Source organism: Lonchura striata, chromosome 24 (assembly GCF_050655825.1).
Source record: "Lonchura striata isolate lonStrDom1 chromosome 24, ASM5065582v1, whole genome shotgun sequence".
Classification (NCBI taxonomy): domain Eukaryota; kingdom Metazoa; phylum Chordata; class Aves; order Passeriformes; family Estrildidae; genus Lonchura; species Lonchura striata.
The window spans coordinates 8,048,778-8,072,606 of record NC_140726.1 but is presented as its reverse complement, the minus strand read 5'-3'; the positions used below and the strand labels follow the sequence as shown (position 1 = coordinate 8,072,606).

The following is a 23,829-nucleotide window of genomic DNA, read 5'->3' as shown; positions in this document are numbered from 1 at the left end:
CTCCTGAATCCCACAGGAATGTGGAGCAAACCCGTCCTGAGGCAGGGAGGAAGAGCAGAACCACAGCACAGGGGGCTCAGAGCAGGAAGGAGGAGGAACCTGGCATGGGGTAACTGAAGGAACACTCTTGCTTCACGCTGGTTTTGGTTCCCCAAAGTTCAGAGCCTGGTGGCTGCTGGGGTTTGACAGATCTGGGCTGGCTCTGGAGCCCTGTCTGACCCACCCAGAACCAATTCCCAGCTCGCTCTGTGTGCACAAGCCCTGATCCCTCCACGCTCCAGGTGTTCCTCACCACCTGGGAAACACTTGGCTACTGTATACAGTGGAAAAAAATATTTATCTTTTGACGTTTTCACTTGTTGATTCGTTATTTCCAACCATAATAAACCCAAAGCATTGCACGTAAGTGTGAAAGCACTCGGGGCTGTGAAATCCCACCTCAGCTGGTGCTGTGAGCACAGAACAGAGGCAGCCTCTGGTTCTTTGAAGCTGGTGCAGGTGTTGCCTGCAGCTGCCTGCACACTCTGGGGACAGCTCTGTGATGTGGCCTGAGCTCCCTCTGTAACGTTTTCAGGTGTTTAAATTCTCCAGCAGCAGGATTTAGGTGCTGCACTCAGCTCTTCCCAAACTGGGCTTTCATTCTGCATTTCATTCCTGCATTTCGTCCTGCATTTCGTTCCTGCATTTCCTTCTGCATTTAAAACTGCATTTCCTTCTGCATTTCAAACTGCATTTCCTTCTGCATTTCAAACTGCACTTCAAACTGCACTTCAAACTGCACTTCATTCTTCATTTCAAACTGCACTTCATTCTTCATTTCAAACTGCATTTCATTCTTTAACTTGTAAGATTTCATTTGAATTCATACTTTTAAGATTTAATTTTAACTTGTAACATTTAGTTCTTTAACGTGTAACTTGTCTCTGGTGGAGCCCTTGGTGACAATTTTATGTGCATTACTGCATTTAGGTAAAATTCTGAAAAATGGCCATCATGGGATATTTTTGGAGGTCTGTGGCCAAAACTCTTTAGGAATCTCCAGTCTAAGACCCATAAATGTTCTTTGAATATGTGCCCCTTTTTCTGAGTGTAATTCACATCTGTTTAGTTGAAGCAATAGCAATAAGGACAGTTCTGATGTTACTAAAAATAAAACACAATCATCAGTAAGCTTTGACATGCCAATAAAAATATTCTTTAGAATTGCAAGTGTTTATTTGGTCTGTATAAATTTACAAATATGTAAATTGTTAAAATAATGTTTGTGCTTTTACCATAGCCTTGGTAACTGCTGTATGTAAAAGACAGTAACACAAACTATTTTGCAATTTGCTGCTCTTTATGTTTACTTCCTGTGGTTTTTCCTGTTATTTACCTACAATATAGCTGAATAGTTATAAAAAAATATGATAACCTTGAGAATTTAAAATGTTCAGCTATCCAAAATGCTTTTGGAAACCGAGTCCTTCAATGTGTGTGTGTAAAAGCATTTGTTTATCCATCCTTAAGCCTGAGGAAGTTCTTATTTCTCTCCTTAACTGATGTGCTCAGCTGAGTGCAAGCACTTCCTGGAGCTCAGCTGAGGCAGAAGAGATAAACAACTGGGCACAGGAATATTCCCTGGCTTCTTGCAGTGTTTTATTTAAACCATGCACTTGTTCAGGGTCAGAAATGAACCAAAGCGCTTTTCTGTCATACCCAGATTTCCATCCACATTGTGCTGGGCAGCAATAGGAGAGTACAAAATCATTAGCAGGTTTATTAAAGCCTGTATTTTTATAAATTCAGTTTTAAAATAAAGCCCATAATTTTTTGCTCAGGTTGTAGATGGATTAAATGATTGATAACAGCCTGGTGTTTGTTTTTTCTTCTTGCACTAACACAAACTGTCCTATTTTCTTTTTGCCATTTTATGGGAGTGAGTGCTTTTAGAATTCCACACCTCTGATTTACATTTTTTTCTAGTGTTTATCAGGAAAAGGCATTGCAGGGACACGGTGGGAATCTCCACAAGGGAGGAGGGAACTGGGGTGTGAATTTGCAGTTAAATCATCTTCCCTGTACCACGGGCTCAGAATCTGAGCCTTCCCCTCAGAAATGCAAAGAGAAATACACGGCTTGGAATTACTTAACGTGCCAAACCCAATCTGTAAAACTACTTTAAAATAAGTACCCAGTTTGAGAGTGTGACACATCTAGAGACAGCTGGGGAATGGGACAGCTCGTGGAAGAGCAGCTGGGGGTTTTTCCTTGTGTTAATCCCAAGCACCTGCTGTTGTTGGACATGTATGAAATGACAAAAAACAGAATTCTTTGTGTAGCTGGTGTTTTCCATAAACATTTTGAGCAGCTTTCATTGCTACACACAAATTAAAATGCAGCGGAATAACAGAACTGCTGTCAGAGAAAATTTGGAGTTTTGGGCCCTTTTAATCTACCCAGACTGTCAGGGTATGGAGAAAGGGCTCATGAGGGGCTGAGGAAATACTGGAATATATATCAAGCAATATGGTCACTTCCAATGCAGTCTAAACCCTGTGAAAATATGGGAAATGTCCCAAATATCCAGGGAATTTCTGTGGAAAGGCTGGAGGTCAGTTCTGCAATCAGGCACATTAACAGGATAAGTTCTTCAAGTGGCTGTAGCATGTTTGGAGCAAGGGGTACCTGAAAAAACATCCAAGTGAAAAGGAACCAATCCAACCAGAACACCAAAACTGGTGAAAAGGCTGGAGCTGGGGGAGTGGAGTTTGCTTCCCTGTCTTCTGCAACAGCAACAAACTCAGGGAGAGAGATGGGAGAAGAAGAAAATCCAAAGTGTCTGTGGATGTTCCCTCCCTCTGTGGTTCAATATTTAAATAATCAGTGCCATAAGAGTCTGTGCCATGCCTGGCTGCTTGATGCAGGTTTCTGGTGTGTTGGGCACAGCTCACAAGTTGTTCTTCCCCACATGATGCCAGTTCCTTCTTTTACCTTCAAGCATGTGATGTGGGGGTGAAAAAAAAAACCCTCTGGTTTAGAAATATCCTTGTCTGTTTTCAGGAAGTTTTCCTAGCAATGGAGTGGAAGAGAATATTTGGAATATTTATTTGGATAAAGGAGTGAGAGAGAGAGGTGCCTCTGGTGAACAGAATAGCAGAAAATATCTATTCTCTTCTCCTGCTTAAAAAAGGGCAAATCCTGTGGGATAGAGCCATCTCCTGATGTCTCAGTGCCATCAGGCAGAGAAGGGACTTGAGCTGTAATTCAAATTGGATAATTAAACACAATCTGTTTGAGAGCTTTCGTGTGTAAGTTGTGACCATTTTAGGAAAAACCTGCAGGTGTTTTTTGCATTCCCTTGGGAGCTTGGGCCTGTTAAGATCAGTTAGAGATTCTCTGAGCACATCTATTGTGTTGGGAGCCTCTGGAGACCTGGACAGGCATTCAGCTTCCATTGTCTGGGGCAGGAGGAGCTCTAAGTGCTCTCAAAAGGAGTTTTCAGACCCCAAGGCTGATGAGGTTTTGTCTTCAACACTCAATAGGTGAGGTCTGAGTATTGGTTTTACACATTTTCTGTGAATGCGTTTTTCCATGGGAGGATTTTTGCCTGCCCACCTTAAGACATTACACAGAGTTTGTCATTGTGGAAAATGTCTTGACAAAGACCTTGCTGGTAGTTCCCATGTTTTGGATGTTCTAAATGCTGGAAAACACTTGAAAGAGAGCCCCAAATAAGAGTTTTGCATGCTGGGATCATTCTTGAATTGCAATAAGTGCTGGTTCTGCTTTGCTCAGAGTGCTCAACTCTTTTTTTTCCCTAAAATAAACAAATGTTGTGGTCTTTTGCAGGAGGAACCTGACCAAACTGTCCCTGATATTCAGCCACATGCTGGCAGAACTCAAAGGGATTTTCCCCAGTGGCCTCTTCCAGGGGGACACGTTCCGGATCACCAAGGCAGATGCTGCAGAATTTTGGAGAAAGGCTTTTGGTGAAAAGTAAGTTTCTAACTGTGCTTAAAAACAGAGGTGTGGGAGCAAATTGCACCCAGTGCTTTTTAAGAATTCTGTTTGGCCCTTCAGGAGGGGCTTTGTCAGGTTAAAATAAATTATGGGCGAGACCTACTGGTCATCTCTGGGGTGAGGTAAGGAATTATTTCTACATTAAATTTCCCAGTTTTTGTCCTGTCTGGTTTTAAATCTGTCAAGTGATGAATCTTTCCCTAGTTTCCCCAGGAGACTCTTGTATTGTCACAGTGTTTCTCTTGATTATTAAGCTTAAATTTTCCTCTCCTCCATTTAATTTTTTAACTTTTAAGTAAGCTCTACAAGCCAGGCAAAATAATCCTTTGTTCTTCCAAAGGTTACCATGCCCCCAACATGGGTTGTTCTTTAGCTAAGCCATCATTTTATATTCTTTTCATCTTCCCTCCAATTAGTCTTTCGAATCATTTACTCACCTCTCTTCTTCTCTGAATTTCTGTTTGCAAAATGGCTTTGCTGAGAGTGAAGGGGAAAGGGAAATGCAACAATCTTTGTGTGCAGACTGCTGAAATGTCAGGTTTAATTTCTGTATCTAATGAAACACTGACTAAATGAACCATGGAGGTGTTCACAGCAGTGTATGGGGATTAAAGTGAATGGACTGGGTACTGCTTTCAATCTGAGGAAACTGAGGTACTTCACCTAAAGAGTTTAATTAGTAGCTGTCAGAACAAAAAGCCATAATGTATTTACTCATGAATAGCACAGTTGTCTGAAGTGAGGCATTTTCTTTCTGTGTTTCTATGCCACTTGATTCATTTTTAAAGGGAAAATATTCCTTTAAACAGGAGCCTGTGTTTTGGCTTGTGATTCTCTGCCTTCTCCAGTTAATCCTTCTTTAGAGAGTTGGTTGCACCTTTTTTTTTTTTTTAACCATCTAGACTTCTCTACCAGCTGCAGCATTATGAAGTTCTTATCGAGTGATGCTGTGGTAGGACTGCAGAAATAGGGAAAAGAGAAACCAGAGGGGGGCTTCTAATTCCAAAATTAGAAGAAATTGCCTTCAATTCATTTGGCTGCTGGTTTCCCGCAGTACCAAGAAATCTGTGTTTGCATGAAGTGAATAAATCTGATTTTTCTCTGTTCTGTTATCACAATGTGGATCCTGACAAAGAGACTGTGGAGGTGTGTTGATGGTGGTGGTGGTGCTCAGCCATTTCTCATTCCCTGCTTTTCCCCAGGACCATTGTTCCCTGGAAAAGCTTCCGCCAGGCCCTGCACGAGGTGCATCCCATCAGCTCAGGGCTGGAGGCCATGGCCCTGAAGTCAACCATCGACCTGACGTGCAATGACTACATCTCCGTGTTTGAGTTTGACATCTTCACACGACTCTTCCAGGTGAGAGCTCAGGAGTGGGAATCACTTGAAGTCTCTCAGTGCCTCAGCTTATACTCTTCTTTATCCAGTATTTCACACACATTATTTGTATGGGATTTGCTTGTCTTGCCCTCCATCCCTTAAAGAGTAATACTTAAGACCCCATACTGCAATAAAAGTGGGTGATATTTCTGACTGTAGAATAAAAAAAAATTCCATAAATATACACTGCAACTCCCAGGCACATTCAGCATCCTGCCATAAATCAGGTTTTCTCTTTCAAAGGTCACTTTGAGACTGAAGCTCTGACACAGCTTCTGCAAGCCAGGAAATGTGAAGCTTAGTTTATCACTCTGTCTTCTCTCATCCCTTTATTTATTGTAAGATTTGTTTTCCATGGAGGGGGGTTGTTCAGGATGGAGCTCGAGCATGGAAATTTGGGCTTCCTAGCTTTTGAATTGCCCCAGCCAGGATCTTGTGAACATGTCTGTGTGTGTGAGAAATCTCTGTATCACTGAAGGGATATTAACAGTAGGTAAAATTCTTCCCCCCCAGTCTCTAACAGTGCTAAATTCAAAAACACAACTTCTGATGGTACAATTGGGTATTTACAAGAACAATCACTTACTTCTTTGGCTCTGACTTGCCTTTTCCCATGTGATGGGGTGGGTTGCAATTAAGATATGTCTAGATGAAAAATTCCCATGTTTGGTGTTGCAATGTAGCTGATCTCATTCAGCACTTTTTCCAAGTGGTGTACATAAAGAACAAGTCAAGAGCTGCTGCAAATTCCAGGGGATGCAGAGTTCTTAGGGAATGCTGATACCTTCCTGTAGATGAGTTTAAAAACTTGGAAAAATCAGGCGGGATTGACACACCCAAACCCTTCTGAGGACTGAGAGATTTGAAATGGTTGTTATGACTTTTGGGGCATCATTTTAAGCAATATTTGAGATGTGTGTGCTGGTTTCTTCATTCAGATCTCAGACCAGCCTCAGTCCTTGCCACACCCGGGTGAGGTTGGGTTGGTGAGGAAGAGTCACAAGTTACAGACAGGGAAACTGAGACTCAGAGGGGAGGTCACTGTCCCCAGGCCATGCAGGAAGTCGGTGTTGGAGAGCAGAACAGTCATGGTTCCTGGGCCTGTGCATAATCTCATTAAACTCCTGCCTTTATCCCTGTCTGGGGAATGAGTCATTCTCTGCAGAAGCAGCACAATTGATGGCTATTCTTAAGATGTGACCTCAGTGACTTCTCCTTTTGTATTTATTAAAAGAGTTTTGATTAAGGTCTGTCTTAGGTGATAATTTTATCCCCAACAAGCAACAAACTCAAGTGCTGCATGGGAACAAATATTTTGTTTTTTCTACTGGATTTGTGGTGGAACAGAAACATGTTCCTTGAACTGAAGAACCCTTTGATTCAGGAATATCGACTCTTTCCAGAAGTGTTAATTTGTTTCTTTGGTGCTTCCCCAGCCCTGGTCATCCTTGCTGAGGAACTGGAACAGCCTGGCAGTGACTCACCCTGGGTATATGGCATTCCTCACCTATGACGAGGTGAAGGCCAGACTTCAGAAATTCATTCACAAACCTGGCAGGTGAGAGAGAGCTCAGCCAGCAGGGAGGTTCTGGCTGCCACCACTGATTGCAGCAGGGCTGACAGATTCTCTGTGTTCCTTTTGCAGCTTGGGTGGTTACTTCTGGGCTGCTTTTAAACATAGAAACCTCCTGTAGTCCTTTGTTTGTTGGATTTTTCAAAGTTGATTTGAAACAAATGATTTTAAGGATGTTAACTCCTCTAGGTTTGGATTCAGGGTTTAATTTCACCTGGAGGCCAGTGCTTGGGTTCTTTTCTCATTTTGTATCATATTGCAAAGTTCCCCTTTGAACTGCCTGGGCCTCAATTGAGGAAAGCTGCTACAAATCAAGTTATTCCTACTAATTTCATTTGCTGTCTTGATATGGCCAGACAAAGGCTGCCAACTTGTCATTGAATCTTTTCTGTCTGTTCCAAGCTGAGGTTCCTTTTCCTTTGTGTGTTTTTAGTTACATTTTCCGCCTGAGCTGTACCCGCCTGGGTCAGTGGGCCATTGGCTATGTCACTGCAGATGGGAACATCCTCCAGACAATCCCCCACAACAAACCTCTTTTCCAAGCACTGATCGATGGCTTCAGGGAAGGCTTGTAAGTAACTTTGTAAAAATTAGGACAGCAAAGCAGTTAAAATTTGAATAGCCCCATTGCTGTCAGTGGAATAAGTCATTGCTGAACTATTTTGGCACTCAGGAATTACTGACAGCTGTCTTTGCACTGTAGAGCTGTGCAGTAGCAGATGATAAATGTGCACCACTGTTTCCCTTCTCATAAATCCCTTTTTTTTTTGGTCAAACCTTTAATTTGAACCAATACTTTTAAGGATAACATGTTTAATTTTGGTCCAATCATAAAATCCCTCCAAAACGTTAGATTTCAGAATACCTTGACTTCCCACCTTCATTCTTTCTTCCCTTCCCACCTCCAAAAGAAATCCTAGATCTGTGTGTGTGTAAAGATGTGTGTACAGGCACATGTAGAGATATTTTTTCCCCAACTTCTTCCAGTTATTTATTTCCTGACGGCCGGAATCAGAATCCTGACTTGACTGGCTTATGTGAGCCCACACCTCAGGACCACATTAAAGTTACACAGGTGAGTAAAATAATAATATTTTAAAAAATAAAACATTCCATTCCATCCACCTTCCTGCCTTTCTCCCTGATTTCTACCCTCCTTAGCTATTCATCCAGTTCTGTCATACTTGGTATTCCCAAGACTTGTTTTCAGGGCTGAATTTTACAGGAATTCAGAAATCCTTGTGTGATAGGGATGGGCAGATGAGATTGCAAAGACAGATTTTAAGGATTTATTTTTAGAATTGATGCTTGAACCCTGCTTTTCTTGGGATGCTTAAATGATAATTATTGGATAATTTGATGTTCACTTTTTTCAGAGCTTGACAGATGCATCTAGCACGTAAAGTGATGGTAAAATCTTTGCATATTTCTGTTGTCCCTGTGCTTTATGCTGTCTTTCCCTCAGGAACAATATGAGCTGTACTGTGAGATGGGCTCCACGTTCCAGCTGTGTAAAATCTGTGCTGAGAATGACAAGGATGTGAAGATTGAACCTTGTGGGCACCTGATGTGCACCTCCTGTCTCACAGCCTGGCAGGTGAGCCTTGGCCTCTTCTCTATCTCTCTGAGGGCAGCTGCTTGATCTTTTACAGGTATTCTCTTCTTTTACAGATAGCTTACAGAGTCTTATACAGAATATCTTTTACAGGTATATTCTCTTCTCAGAACTGTTCAGATGTGGAGAGAATATAGCAGAAACATTGTCTCATAATGGCACAGCATCACAAGCTGTTTAGATGCCTGATCTCTTAATATGGAATAAGGAAAAACTGTAAATACTTCCTAAAGTGCTGTTTTTCTACTGCAAGGAGAAAATATTCCACATTTCTAGCCCAGTTTGCACGTGTTCCTCTCAATTGAAAGCTCACCTGGTTAAAAGCTGGTTGTTTGTTGGAATCTGAGGTATTGATGATTCCAAGATTATAGAAAGTCTCTGTCAGCCCCACTGCCAAAGCAGAAGCCATAATTGGTCTGTGCTGGTTTCCAGGTTGTTTATTCTGTTGATCTCTCACATGTTCTGCTGCCCTGCCCAGCTCTGTCCTGCAGGGCAGCGTGTGGGGCTCTGCCCTCAGTGGGATGTGACAAACATTAAATACCAGAAACTCCCTGGGCTGCATTTACAAGAACGTGCCAATATCTGTCACCTACGTTGGACAGTGTGTCCCCAGCCTGAACCAACAGGAAAATGCCAACACCTCAGTGAGACATGGAGGGCATGAAGAAGGAGAAAAAGGACAAGGCACACCCAATTTCCTCCAGCTTGTCCCTTTGGACCCCTCATCTAGAACCCTAAAATTTTACTTTTGCACCCGTGCCACACTTAATTATTACTGATATCAAACACTCAGAGCTGGTAATTGATCCTGTAAGATTGAAAACTCTTCCATGGGCAGAGATCACAGCCAGTGTCTCTGGGGGCTCTGTCCAGGGGGGTTCCTGACCCCTGCCAGGGCAGCCAGAGGGATGCCCTGGACTCACCCAGCTGTTGATGAAGCAGGTGATAATTGTGCTCCCCAAAGGCTGCTGTGACAGATCTCTCCTGTCCCCTGCAGGAATCTGAAGGCCAAGGCTGTCCCTTCTGCCGCTGTGAGATCAAAGGCACGGAGCCCATCGTGGTGGATCCTTTTGATCCCAGAGGAGGAGGAGGATTGTCCAGGCAAGGGGCAGAAGGAACCCCCTCTCCCAATTATGATGATGATGATGATGACAAAGCTGATGATTCCCTCTTCATGATGAAAGAACTGGCTGGTACCAAAGTAAGGTCGCTGAAAAATGTGGCAGGGCCTTTTCTGCAGCAGTTTTCTCTTAGTGATTGGTGCCTGTGAGGTTTGTCAGACTGTGTAACAGTAAAGATCCTGCTCCCTGTGGAAAATAAGGATTTAGGTCCAGTTTTGTGAGCTCACTTCACACTGCACTTTGGGATCACACTTTGAAGCTTTTGATGATTTGTGTGTTGTCTGGGAAGAATCCCCAGAGGAATGAAAAAGCTGGCCTGACCTATTGGAATGGAAGATTTGGGTTTGGAACACTCCTTTATATGTTAAATTTTGATTTCCTAGCCAGAATTCACCCAGATCAGCAGAAATTCATCCATTTTTCCCCAGTGATGGATAGAGCCAGGCAGATACAGCCTTCACAAGTCCTGATAAATAACAGGGTAGAGGGAATGCTGTTCTGCTGAGGAACTCAATTTGGCTGTCATCTTTTTATATGGTGGCTGATAAAACTGTCTAATAAAGGTGTGATAACTCTGCCATTAATGCTGCTTCCCTCCAGGAGCTGTGTACAGGCATTCTTTGTGGATCCCTGCATGGCATTTTTATTTAATTTTAATTTCTCATTTCAAAATCTGATTGCTGCTCTTACATTTTTTTACTGCATAGGGAAGTGGGTTTGAATTTGGTTAATTTTTAATAGCTGAATCAACTAAAATAAGCTGCATTCCATAGTCAGGAAGAATCTTCACCTCTGGTTTACCTGGAGTCTTTTTTCCCTTTATCTTCCATCCTGTGAAATAATGTACTAATCAGTTAGCACTGTTCCTGGAGGGCTTTTTATACATATTTTGGGGAAACAAAGCAATTTTCTTGGAGTGACATCCTGTCAGTGTTGGTATTTTGTTTGCTTTAGTGAGCTCAAACATACATGAAGCTTTTCAAAATTAAACAGCACTAACTTTGATTGTAAAAAAAAAAAAGAGAAAATAAAGAGAATAACAAGCACTGTGCTGCTTTGTTAAGTGGAAAACCAGTTTTCCAGAGACAGAAATGGAGGGCTTGGTGCACACCAGTGCTCTGTAGTGAAAGCAGTTTGCAGGGACAGGAGGCTTTGCAGCAGATCGTGCCCTCTGGTGTTGAAAAGCAGCTTGTCCCTGCTCAGGGCCCATGTTGCATTTTCATTTCTCCATCAGGACAGCTTGGTTTGTGATTCTGAGTTCCATTTTTTGTTACTCCATCAGAACAGCTTGGTTTATGATTATAAGTTGCATTTTTATTCCATCGGAACAGCTTGGTTTATGATTCTAAATTGCATTTTCTTTAGTTCATCAGGACAGCTTGGTTTGTGATTCTAAGCTGCATTTTCACTACTCCATCAAAACAACTTGGTTTGTGGTTCTAATTTCCATTTTTGTTACTCTGTCAGAACAGCTTGGTTTATGATTCTAAGTTGCACTTTTATTCCATCAAGACAACTTGGTTTATGATTCTAAGCTGCATTTTTATTACTCTATCAGGACAGCTTGGTTTGTGTTTTAAGTTGTATTTCCATTACTACACCAGGACAGCTTGGTTTATGATTACAAGTTGCATTTTTATTCCATCAGGACACTTGGTTTGAGTTTCTGAGTTGTATTTTCATTACTCCATCAGGACACTTGGTTGGAGTTTCTGAGTTGTATTTTCATTACTCCATCAGTGCACCTTGATTTGAGTTTCTGAGTTGTATTTTCATTACTCCATCAGGGCACCTTGGTTTGAGTTTCTGAGTTGTATTTTCATTACTCCATCGAGTTTCTGAGTTGTATTTTCATTACTCCATCAGGGTACCTTGATTTGAATTTCTAAGTGTGCATTTCAGTGGTGTCTCACAGCCAAGCTTGCATTGCTCCAATGGGCACTGCCTTCATTCCTGGAGGACAGCTGTTACTCCCAGAGCCATTTGTAGCTGGGGAGGCTCTCCAGAGGACAGGAATCTGAGGGCTGAGCCGTGTGCTGATATTCTCCTCTCAGGTGGAACGCCCTCCCTCGCCCTTCTCGCTGGCTCCTCAGGCTGCCCTCCCGCCCGTGCCGCCCCGCCTGGACCTGCTGCAGCAGCGAGTGGCCAACCCCCCCGGGGCCTCCAGCCCTGGCACCTCTTCCAAGGTCAGACATGCGTCTTCAGTGGGATTTGAGTGGGGCAGAACGATCTGGGACCCCAGCACGTTCTCTCTGACATCCCCAAGTGCTTTCTTGTTTCTCTGTCTGGCATCCCGAACTACCAAGTTATTGTTACTGCTATCACATTCTCTGGTTTTCAGCTTCAATCCCTGCTCCCTTTGGATTTTCCTCATATTTTGTTCTAGCTGATATAGAAGGTATCATATTTCTCTCCCCCAACTTTTCTGCACGCATATTTTACATCAAGCATTTCTTACATAGAAAATGAAGGAAGGAATTCAATGTGTGTGACTGGGAAAAATCAACTGGCTTTCTGACCTGATCAGCAGAAGGCAGTAGGATGATCTTGGTGGCATTGAGTTAATGGTTCTTGAGGTGCAGCAGCAGTTCTTCATCTGGTTGAGATGAAATAATGAAATTAGAGAAGTTCAGGCAGAAGAAAATATCTATTTCTGTGAATACTCATCACTGACTGATGAATGTTAACTTGTACAAATAACCCACAATTGAACCATTTTTTAAAATAATGGGGAGGCTCTGTTTGGATTCCAATCTAAAGCTGCTGTAAGCTCATGTTTTCCCTCAAGAAGAGGAATCTGGGGTGTTCAGAGCCTGGCTGGAGCGCACGTAGTTCCTGTGTTATCTCCTCAAGCCTGTGCAGAAGGTGCGGCGATATCTCCACATTCTCACAGATAATTCCTTGTAAAAACATAAATCTGTAAAACCAGATAAAACCCCCCCAAAGCTCTCCCCGCCGCCCGCACCTCCCTCCTGTTTATCTCTTCTGCCTGTGTGAAGCTGATCCTTATTCCCCGCAGGCTGCTCCAGGTGCTCTGCACAAGGACAAACCTCTGCCGATCCCCCCCACGCTCCGGGACCTGCCCCCGCCGCCGCCCCCGGACCGGCCGCACGCCCTGGGCACCACCCTGGGCACCACCCTGGGCACCACGCTGGGCACCACCCTGGGCACCGAGGGCCGCCCGCAGCGACGGCCCCTGCCCTGCACGCCGGGGGACTGTCCCAGCAGGGACAAGCCGCCCCCGCTGCCCTCCGGCCGCCAGGGCGAGCCCTGGCCGGGCAGGCCGATGCCCAAAGCGCCGGCGGGTGCCGCGGAGCCCTGGGCTGGCAGGGAACTCTCCAACCGCCACTCGCTGCCCTTCTCGCTGCCCTCCCAGCTGGAGTCCAGGCTCGGCAGCACGCTCAGCCTGGACGGCCCCGCGGTGAGTAGGTGTGCTGGGGATGGAGGGAATCTGGGGCAAAAGGCAGGAGTGGGGTTTGTCATGGCAGAGATGGAAAGAAACTGGTGAATTCCAGGCAGGGGAAGTGCTTTCATTCCTTTTGGGAACAAGGTTGAAAGCCCATCTGAAAAAGTAGTTCAATTTATTAACTCCACATTACTATGGTGAATGAAAAGAATTAACCTTGCTCAAAACTTATTTCACATCCTATGCTGTAGATTGCTGATGAATATGGAAATGACAAAAAGAGACATAATCTCCTGGCATCCGCCCATAACATATCCATGATGCTCCTCAAAGTTAGCTCTTTCAGGCAAGGGTTAAATTTGAGTATCTTCCTCACATTCAGATTTGTGTTGTCATGGTGGGGTTGCTCTGCTAAGCACTAGGACGTGGTTCAGGGGGAAAGGACCACTAAGATCCAAAGGAAACCCACTAATATAATCCCAATTGCCTGATCATTGTTCACTTTCATTGTTCACCTTTCAGTGTTGAAAAGTGCTAAGAGTGTTCTCTGAAAAAGTCTGGTTTACTCTGCTGGCTTTTCAGCCCTGAGAAAACTGCCACATCTCCAGTGAGGAGTTTGACTGAATAAAATCTGATATCAGTTTGGGTCTGTTCACCTGCAAGACACTGTTGGCAGTGAACTGATAAATCCAACGTTTTGTTCTCTAAAAGAAATAGCAGGCAGTTTTGCTTTCCTTGATTCCATTTCCTTAATTTTTCTTTCTAATGCTTCCAGCTTTCTAAAATTGAAAGCAAGCACATTTTTAGCCAGTTTTTCTAAGAAAATGGCACATGCATGGTTGTTATCGTGTCTCCAATTGTGTGTGCTTCTCTGCATCCTTTTCCTCTTGGCTCCCATTTTGGCCTGTTTCAGTTGAATTTTCCAAGGCCACTGGAACCTCAAAACGTGAAGTTCTTCCTGCAGGAAAACCCCTGCAATATCCTCACTGTGAGGGAAAGCTGTCAGGGAATTCCTGGATTTCTGAGGTGTCAGTAAATTCTGTGGAAGAAATGAGGGTGCTTCATTCCCACAGAGGCTGTGGAAGGAATGGTTTTGCAGCTACACTGGGCCATGCATTGTTTCTGATTCCTGGTTTGGAATTTTGTCTTCCAGAGCTCCAACAGTGGTCCAGCAGCAACCTCAGAGTGTGAACACCCCAAAATCAAACCCTCCTCATCTGCCAATGCCATCTACTCCTTAGCTGCCAGGTCTGTTGGGATTTTTGTACCTTTCAGAGTGGGAATTGCAGGGTGCTGGTGTCAGGGACAGAACTGGCACAATTCTTCCAGTCTTAGTTTTAAACTCTGACAGGTTCAAAACACAATTTAGAGAAAGCAGCTGAGACCAAAGAGCTGTGGAGAGTGGTGGGAGTTCCCCTGGGCTGTGGCAGTAGGAATCAGGCTCCAGTTGCCATCAGCTCTTGAATAAATTCATTTTTGAGTGGGGCTTTTTGTGATGCAAGTGTGCATGATATTGTCGCTTCCTTTTGCATCATGACCTTGTGCTGGTTTGACCTTGCGGGCTGCATCCTGAAAACCAAATTATTTCTCCAGACAGACTTGCTGTGAGGTGACTGTGGATTTTAAAGGGCACCCTTGGTATTAATTAGATTTGGTGTAAATGTTTTATATCTTGTTTCTCCTGCCTCCAGACCACTGCCTGTACCAAAACTGCCTCCTGGGGAGCAGTCTGAGAGCGATGAGGACACGGAATACATGTCACCATCCTCTCTGCCTGTGGTGCCTCCAGGTCCTGCTGTGCAAAAACCAGAGCTCAAAATGCCTTTGGAAATGACTCAGAGTTTACGGTGAGATCCTGGCTGGTTTTGCACTCCTCCCTCCCAGCTCTGGGGCAGCACATTTGGGACATCAGGGTGGGAATTTTGGTTGCTCAGATTTCTGAATTCCCCCAGTGATATTCACCAGATCTTGACTAAAATAGCAATAAAGGAAATGTGACCACTGCTCTTGTGCAGAGTCCTTGTACAGTATTAAAGGACTCACATATCCCCTTCCTTCCCACTCTGTCTGCCAAGAACCTTTTGAGAGCAGAAACAACTGAAATTCAAAACCCTAATTAAAATGTAATTTTTGGTGGTATTAGATTTGGTGGTATCATTTTAACTCTTTTAAGCTGAGATGCTGTACTGCAATCAACATTAATAGAGCATTTTCTAGAACAAGCATTTCACAGAGCAGTGGTGGTTTCGCCTTAAAACAAGAAGCTGTGCACAGACTCTGTCACAGAGACAGGGTGGAGGTGGTGGCCACCTGTGTGATGGGGAATGTCTTCTCTCCCTCAGAGTTTTGGACTGTGACCAGCAGCCCGAGGGCTCCATGTATGAAGCAATGTACAACATTCACTCCCAAGCAGCATCCTCTGCTTTCGAGGCTGTCACCACTTCTGGTGAGTGGGTGTGCTAAAAAACAGCTGAGGAACTGGGCTACCATGAACTGCTCCCAGTGGAACAGCATTTTAGGCTGAATTAAAGGAAATACATTTGTTTTTGTTATTAAAATAGCTGGGATGTGTTGCTGTCGAGGCAGGATGGGAATGAGAAGACTGACTCAGAAGGCTGCTGAGAGTAAAACTCTGATTTATTCAAAATACACTGCTCTTTTATACAGAGCTCTGTGAGGACCAAATCCATTGGTCCTGAAGTGAAAATAATCTACACTATTGGTGCCAAGTGCTTGATGCACAGTGATAGAACTTAACTATAAACAATGTGAATAACAAGAGAGAGAAAGAGTTATTTACATTTTTCTCTAGTTTTTTTCTTAGGCTTCTGCCTAGCTAGAAATTTTTCGTTTCTCTCTGACTGAATCTGAGACCCACAGGGATGTATGTGAAGTATGAGTCTGTGCATGCACACTTCACCTATCAAGTACTTTTAACCTCATTTTCCCTTCTGCAAAGAACTGCCATTAAATGCGAGGTTTTAACAGCAAAACTTTAGCTCCGTGTCCTGTCAGCGTTTGGCAAACGGGGGAGCAGAGTCTGCCTTGAGAGACAGCTCAGCTCCAGAGCTCAGAACGTGTCTCCTCTTCCAGATGAGGGGAGCCTGGCAGCAGGCAGTGCCAGCAACGGCCCCGAGGAGTCAGAGAACGAGGAGGACGGCTACGATGTCCCCAAGCCACCGCTGCCCGTGGCCACCGCGCGCCGCACGCTCTCCGATATCTCCAATGCCACCCCTGCCTTCAGCCGCATGTCCCTGGAAAACGACCCTGGCACAGGTCTGGGAGCCCCCTCCCCTCCCCTCCCCAGAATTGTACTGGTTTGTAGGTATTTTATTTGGTTTATTTTACCTTTTGTTTGATTTATAGCTTGGAATGTGCTGCCTTCGACATTTAATCCCCGAGCTTGCAAATCACACTGAAATCTCAGGAGAAGCTTTTTTCTGTTTGAAGTATATTTCCTAAACCACTGTTTTGTACAAAGCATAGATTATTTTTGTAGCATGGTGTACTGGGGTGTGAGATGGGATTTCCCATCCCTGGAAGTGTCCAAGGCCAGGTTGGATTTGGGATTGAAGCACCCTGAGATAGTGGAAGGTGTCCCTGCCCATGGCAGGGGGTGAAGGACCTTTGAGGTCCTGTCCAACCCAGACCACTCAGGGATTGTGTCCCTGTGCCAAGTGGGGGATGCAGGGCTGGCCTGGCAGGGTTTGTGGCTCTGCCAGTGCCTGCAGATGGCACAAGTGTTCTGCACACAGCTCCTGCTGCTCCCAGCTCCTCTGAGCAGGGACCAGGGGCTCAGCAAGGTCAGCTTTTTGTCCCTGGGGAATGGAGGACATCGTGTCCTTCTGGCTGCAAGGCACATTCTCCGAGGGAAAAACTAAAGCCTCGTGTCTCCTGGAGCCTTTCTGAATAATAATTGACTTATTCCCTGCTAAGCAGCTCTTAGGGAAGCTCTGAAACTCTTCCTGTTGGGGGTTTTCAGTCTGAATGTGTTGGTGATCTGCCCAGGAGGAGGAATGAGTTTCTTGTTCCTTCTGGAGGCAGAACCTCCTGTACCCAGAACCCCTTCCCCCACTGAGTCTTCTCTTTTCCTGCTTCTCCATTCCACTTCCCTGACCTTCTTTAGCACAGAGAAGAGTTTGCTAGCACAGAAAAGTTGGTTATTTTTGCCCCACTTCACCATTTCACTTTTTAAATCTGTCCCTCTGTCTGTAGAATTTGGCTGAAAGGGATGAAAAAGGAACAGAGCGAGTCCCACCCCTCCTCCCAGCTGAACTACTGAGTTTAATCATTGACACTCTGTTTCTACAGCCCTGAAATAACACTGCTGTTGTCCTGCTTTAGGGGTAGGAAAATGGAAAATGTGGAAAATGCTGATTGTTACTGCTGTGGGAAGCAAGGCACTGGTGCAGGCAAGCCTGACTGCTGCGGGATTCATCTTGGCAGATTTATGCTCTCAGGAGCTGGACCCTGCAGTTTTAATTAATGATTTACCAAAATAACTGTCTTAGCAGTTGTCCTTTCAGACTGACCCATGGTCTCTGAAACTTGATCCAGCTCAAGCTGAAGCAGCTATTCCAGAAGGCAGTCTGGGGCAGAGGAGTGGGCAGACCTTTTTCTCACATGTACAAAAAGCTTTTTATGCATGAGAAACTTGAATTCTGAAGATGAGGGAGCTGGACTGAGCTGTGGTCGCTGAGGAAGCTTCAGGGAATCTGGTTCCTGAAGAGCCTTCTCTGTCTTAGGGCTTTTGGTGCAAGTTTTGCAGAAAGGCCCCACAGTGCTGCTTCTCTGAGCAAGCTGCAGTGCTCACTCTTGAAAAGGGCTTGTGTGGACGTGATTTGTCTGTTGCACTCCAGTTCTGCTGCCAGAAAACTCTGTGGAGTGCCCTGAGGACTTTTTCCAGGAGACAAATAAATCTTTCTTTAAGGTGATGTCAAACATCCGCGTAGAAAAGTTTCCTGTGATTGGCAAAAAATGCTTTCTGCAATGATACAGGAGGTTAAAACTCAGAAATAATCAGATGCTGGATGAGCACATTAAACAATGTGTTTTTTCCTTGGAGAGTTTGGTGACTTGTTTGGTTTATTGGCTGTTATTTCCTCTTCCCAGCAGTGCACGATGTGGCTGCAGGGCAGTGTCACATCAGAATGACTCAGGGAAAAGCGAAGCAGGCTGAGCTTTATTGATCTGCCATTAGGCAGGAGAGCTTCGGCAGAGGAAGAGGAGAACATAATTCAGTTGCTGACCCTTGAGAGAGCATAATTCAGTTGCTGAAGCAGTTGTGGTGGCTCAGTTGGGACTGAGTTTGTGCAGAGATGAGGGAGCAGTCTCTGGGCAGTTAAATCTGTCTGATTCTGGGAGGAAATGGGATGTCTGGTGCATTGAATATTCACTGGGTCATTTTTTCCGATTATAAGGCTGATATCTGAGCTCTGCTTACACACATAGATCCTATGTCATTTTTTATATGGTTTTACCTCAATAAATGAGCCTTGCTAATTAAGAAAAACCTCCCCAGCTGTTTTTGCACACAAGCAGAGAAGCTGAGCTGCTTGGGAAGGAGGATAAAAGGGTCGGAGAAAGCGACAGCGCTCAGTGACAGCTTTTTGAAGTGCCATTTATCCCCCTGCTGTCACCTCAGCTTCGTTCCAAACAAAATTCCCACGTGTTTCCGTTGGAGTGATGCACTTGTTTCTCCTTGCAGGTTTTTCGGAGGGCTCCCAGGTCCCCGAGCGGCCGCCAAAGCCGCTGCCCCGGCGGATCAACTCGGAGCGCAAAGCCGGGAGCTGCCAGGCAGGAGGAGCCAGCAGCGGGGCCAGCTCCTCCCTGCAGCTCTCCAGCGAGATCGAGAACCTCATGAGCCAAGGCTACTCATATCAGGACATTCAGAAAGCTCTGGTCATTGCACATAACAATATTGAGATGGCCAAGAATATTCTGCGGGAGTTCGTGTCCATCTCCTCCCCGGCGCACGTGGCCACATAGCACACGAGCACCTCCACGCCTGAGCTGCTGTGGACCAACTGCCTGGGCAGCTGCTTGCCCAGCTGTGCACCAAAGGGGAAGGGGGTTCCTTTAGAAACTTCGTGCTGAGGTCAGTCCTGCCTCTTTAAGAGAATCAGTTATCAGGTTTTCGTGGTTCCAGATTTCAAAGCAGTGCGATGGAGCGGAGCGGTGTTTTATACAGTGTGTGTCTTGGAGTCCTTTACCCCTACCTCTTGTCTGAGAGAACAGATTTATTTCCAGGGTGTTGGTAGAGAAAGGTATGGTGACAAGGAATCCCCGAACTGATGCCCTGGAGGCTGGGGGGAGTTGTTTTGTGCTGTGAATTTTAAGTGGATGCTCAGAGAAACAAAGTCTCGAGGTCGGTGTGGTGTGTCCTGTGGTTCATGGTACTAGATTTGGATCTGTTCACTGCTGTGTGTTTGGCTCAGGCTTTTTAGAGAAGCTGGGAGGTCACTTTCTGCTGGGAATTTATAGGAGACCTTGGAAGAATCCTTTGATTGCTTCCTGTTTGCCGTGGTGTGTCCCTCTTACCTGTAACAATAGCAGTTATTGCTTCTGATTCCAGTCCTCCCTTGCTGCCTGGTAGCAGGATGAGCTTCTGTCAGGGATTTTGGTCCTGGCAGTGCTGGGAGTTGGATTTCTCTCGTGTGTGGTTGTGCTCTTGCACTGGCAGCACCAGATTCCAGCAGCTGGAGGAGCTTGGCATGGTTTTGAGGGGTGGGAGAGGGGGCAAAGAATTTGAGCAAGAGCAAAGAACTGAGGCTGCTGCTTCTCCTCTGTTAGCCTTGAGCATTTTGTGCTTCAGTGCTCAAATGTGATTTGTGGCCCTGCTGGGCTGGAGCAGCCGTCACTGGACACTCCCATTGCTCTTCCCCAGGAATGTTGCACCTGGTAAATAGGATATTTTATTTATCTTCATTGCATGGTGGCTGTTGCAGACTAGTGGCCTTCACACACATTCCTCCAGAGAGCTTTTGCAGGAGCCATCGTCGTGCCAGGCTGTTTCGTGGAATTGGTAGATGCAGCTGATGTGTTTGTTGGAATTTCACCTGCTTTGTAGTCACAGAAGTGCAGCAGTTCTCTGCATGGTTGTCCAAATAACATGGGGGCTCTCCTTTCCATTTCCATTTCTCTAAGGTATTGCCAGGTCTGATGTTAAAACAGACCTGGGGAAAAAATTCCGTATTTGTGAAGTGATCACATGGTTTTAAAGGTCAGAACTCAGCTGTTGCATTGGAAAAACCTGACTTGCCTACTCAGCTACTTAACTCTGTTCATATTAGAGGAGTGGATGGTTCCTTTGGAGAGGATTTAGATCCAGGAGGCACAGACAAATCACAGTGTGACAGCCTGAGGGGCTCTTGGCCTTTGGAGCATGTCCAGCATTATTTGCATCTCCCTGAGGTCAGCAGAGGTCACTGGGCTGAGGGCTGCAGCTTGGAATATTGCTGGAGTGGTTCTGGCAGTCGGGTGCAGTCTGGCCTTTTGAGGAATCCAGAGGCTGGGCCAGATGGCTGCAGTGGCAGAGAGGCCTTCAGGAGCGTTTGCAGAGCAGAAAGTGGGTTTTTAATTCAAGCTGAGGTTTCTCTCTAGACCTACAGCTTCCTGAACTGCTGCAGTGGCTTCCAGGCAGGCTGAAGTGTCTCTCTTTACTCCTCTCTGTGGTGGAGAAAACACTCTCAGGCAGGGTGGGGAGATCTCCTGCCACGCTCCCTGACCCCCTTTGCTGTTTTGGGCTCAGGGCTGGCACTGGGCAGGGGGCTCTGCAGGGCTCAGCCTGGGGAAGCTGGGCTCAGTGCCTGGGGCAAGAAGAGGGGGAGGAGGAGCTGCTCTTCCTCCTGTGCCCCTGCCAGGGCTGCCAGCCCTGCTCCCTGTGGAGGAGCAAGGCCAGCCCTGGTGCTGCTGAGGCAGGAGCAGGGGACAGCTGTGGCTGTTGTGTCACACTGAGGAGCCCAAGCAGCCAGGCAGTCCCTTGCCCTGGAGATCCAGGTGCAAACCCTTCAGTGAGGGGTTTATTTCCCTCTTTTTCATGCTCCTGCTGGGCTCTGTGTTGGTTTGGAGCCGTTTGGTGTCTGCCCTGCTGTGTGAGCTGTGTGGCTCCTGCCACGGCTGAGCCAGGCTGATCCAGGCAGCTGCAAAGCCTTAACCTTGTCCTGCCCAGCGTGTGTGGCACCAGTGATTCCCTGTCCCCTGCAAGCCCCTCAGGGCAGGCTGGCTGTAATTTCCATGAAATCCTGCTTGGCAGAGCTGTTCCAGGCCTGTCCTTGGGGTCTATGTGCCAAGAGATGTTCCTGTGGGTGTTGTTCTGGGTATTAGAGATTAGAGAGAGCAATCTTTGTGGCATGTATCGCTGATTTCTCTGCATGTGTCCTTTCTGTGCACTTGTTTATGTCTCAAACTGATTTAAGAAACTTAAGTCTTGCCTTTTCTTCCTTAGACAACGTTAAGAATTTGCTGATTCCACTGAGGGCAGCAGAGTCCTGGCCATGTCTTGTGGCTGTGCTCTGCCAGCTCCATCTAGGCACTGCCCAGTGGATTTTTCTTGTTCTTTCTAAGCCCAAGATCGATTGCTCTTCTTTCCCTTGACCTCCCTCTTCTTTATTCTTAAGAAAATTACCTTTCTGATGCTACTTTAAAAAGGAAAAACAACCCAAATGTCTAGTGCCTTTCTTAAGGGGATGCTGCATGGCCAGGCTGGATAGAATCCACCCCTCTGGGGTGATGAGCAGAGCTGGACAAGCAGCACCAAACTGCTTTGGGAAGGGGTGAAAAGCAGGAGCAGGAGAGATGGGCAGTGCTCACTGCACTCTGCCACCGTGTTTTGTAAAAGCATTTCAGCCGTGGAGCTGCCGTGCCTGGACTGGTGCTGTGCTGAGCTCGGGGCCAAGTCAGGATTGTGGGATGGGGTCAAAAATGTTGGGGCTGTCCTCCACTGTCCCCAAAAGGAGCAGGAAACACTCCCTAAAGGAGTGGGGAATGCTTCCAAAAGGAGTGGGGAATGTTCCCAAAAGGAGTGAGGAATGCTCCCAACAGGAGTGGGGAATGCTCCCAACAGGAATGGGCAGGAAACACTATTAACAGGAGTGAGGAATGCTCCCAAAAAAGAGTGGGGAACGCTCCCAATGCTCCCAACAGGAGTGGGGAATGCTCCCAGCAGGAGAAAGGAACACTCCCAAGAGGAGGAGAAACACTTCCAACAGGAGTGGGGAGCACTCCCAAAAGGAGTTTTTTTGGGAACACTCCCAAAAAAGAATGGGGAACGCTCCCAATGCTCCCAACAGGAGTGTGGAATGCTCCCAGCAGGAGAAAGGAACACTTCTAACAGGAGCAGGAAACGTTCCCAACAGGAGTGGGGAGCACTCCCAAAAGGAGTGAGGAATGCTCCCAGCAGGAGCAGGAAACACTCCCGAAAAGAGCAGGAAACATTCCCAACAGGAGTGGGGAACACTCCCAAAAGGAGCAGGAAACACTCCCAAAAGGAGAGGGAAGCACTCCCAGCAGGAGAGGGAAGCACTCCCAAAAGGAGCAGGAAACACTCCCGAAAGGAGTGGGGAATGCTCCCAAAAGGAGGGAAGCACTCCCAGGAGGAGCAGGAAACACTCCTAAAAGGAGTGGGGAATGCTCCCAAAAGGAGGGAAGCACTCCCAAAAGGAGCAGGGAACACTCCCGAGAGGAGCAGAGCTGTGAGAAGCAGGAGTGCCCTCCTGAGCAGGATCCAGGTGAATTCCTGTGCCCAGAAGCAGGAATCCCAAATCCTGCCCTTTCCCTGTGCGTGTCCTGGCACCAGGCTGGGGCGGCTGCTGGAGCTGACCTGAGGCAGGCTCCTTGCTGGAAACGTGCTTTGGTGGGTTTTGTTCTTTTTATTTTTATTTTTTTTCAGCTGAGCAAGAAAAAATGCAACGCCCAGGGCACCTTCTCAGAGGTGCTGCTTTAAAGATTAGTGGGGAATAAGGACATTTATTTTTAAAGTTCCTCCTAAAAATCTTTTTTTCTTTGAAATTCCCAGTGGAGAAAGAATCGCTGTTACTGTTTTTCTTTCTCGCGGATGACAAATACCAATTTGTAAAATATCAGTGTTAAAAAATGTTGAGATTTTCACGAGATATTTTAAAAAAAAAAGTATAATAGTGTCATTAATATAAAATTATAATAGCAGTATTTAATCCTTTCAGATCTGTAAAGAATAAGGAAAAACAGAAGGTAAATATTCTTACAGAGAGTAGCTGAGCTTTAAGGTTCACTTGGTTTAAAGTCCTCGTTTTGTTTGCAGATGCATTGTTAATGTTTAGAGGTTATACTAATGTTATTTATTAATTGTTTCCATCCTTGTATGCTGCCCACTAAGAGCTTCTTTGTTTGGGATTTCATTCACCTGTGTCAGTAAGAAAGAAAACAAAACAAAGTTTTATTTTTAAATAAAATTTCCTTTGTTGTAGCAGATGTGTGTGTGTCGTGGTGCTTCTGTGAGTGCTGGAAAAAGAAAATATTAGGATTTCAATCTCCTGGATCCTTTGCAGACTGACTTTGGAGCAGTTATTTTATAACTATCACCACAATTATCTGTTAAATTCATATGTATATTCTGGGCACTGACAGAGGCCAGGAAAGATTGATATAAAGATTATAACAATTAAACACATTCCAAGAGGATCAATGAATAAATGGATCTGATCCATCAGGACCAAGAAGAACCTGAAGTTACCACCCAGGAAGAGAATCCAAG

The 23,829-nt window shown here is 45.5% G+C and overlaps 1 protein-coding gene across 1 annotated transcript in view; it reads left to right on the top strand.

Moving 5' to 3' along the window:
- Positions 1–23,544, top strand: part of CBL (Cbl proto-oncogene) — a 37,059-nt gene extending 13,515 nt beyond the window's left edge. Inside the window, exons 3-16 of the mRNA XM_021540495.3 lie at positions 3,832–3,978; positions 5,205–5,361; positions 6,819–6,940; positions 7,389–7,526; positions 7,943–8,030; positions 8,421–8,552; positions 9,568–9,771; positions 11,746–11,877; positions 12,711–13,112; positions 14,251–14,345; positions 14,789–14,944; positions 15,440–15,543; positions 16,191–16,373; positions 18,805–23,544. Of these exons, the coding sequence (XP_021396170.2) occupies positions 3,832–3,978; positions 5,205–5,361; positions 6,819–6,940; positions 7,389–7,526; positions 7,943–8,030; positions 8,421–8,552; positions 9,568–9,771; positions 11,746–11,877; positions 12,711–13,112; positions 14,251–14,345; positions 14,789–14,944; positions 15,440–15,543; positions 16,191–16,373; positions 18,805–19,085 (2,341 nt within the window). The 3' untranslated portion in view covers positions 19,086–23,544. The remainder of the gene's footprint in view (positions 1–3,831; positions 3,979–5,204; positions 5,362–6,818; positions 6,941–7,388; positions 7,527–7,942; positions 8,031–8,420; positions 8,553–9,567; positions 9,772–11,745; positions 11,878–12,710; positions 13,113–14,250; positions 14,346–14,788; positions 14,945–15,439; positions 15,544–16,190; positions 16,374–18,804) is intronic.
- Positions 23,545–23,829: the final 285 nt, after the last annotated feature.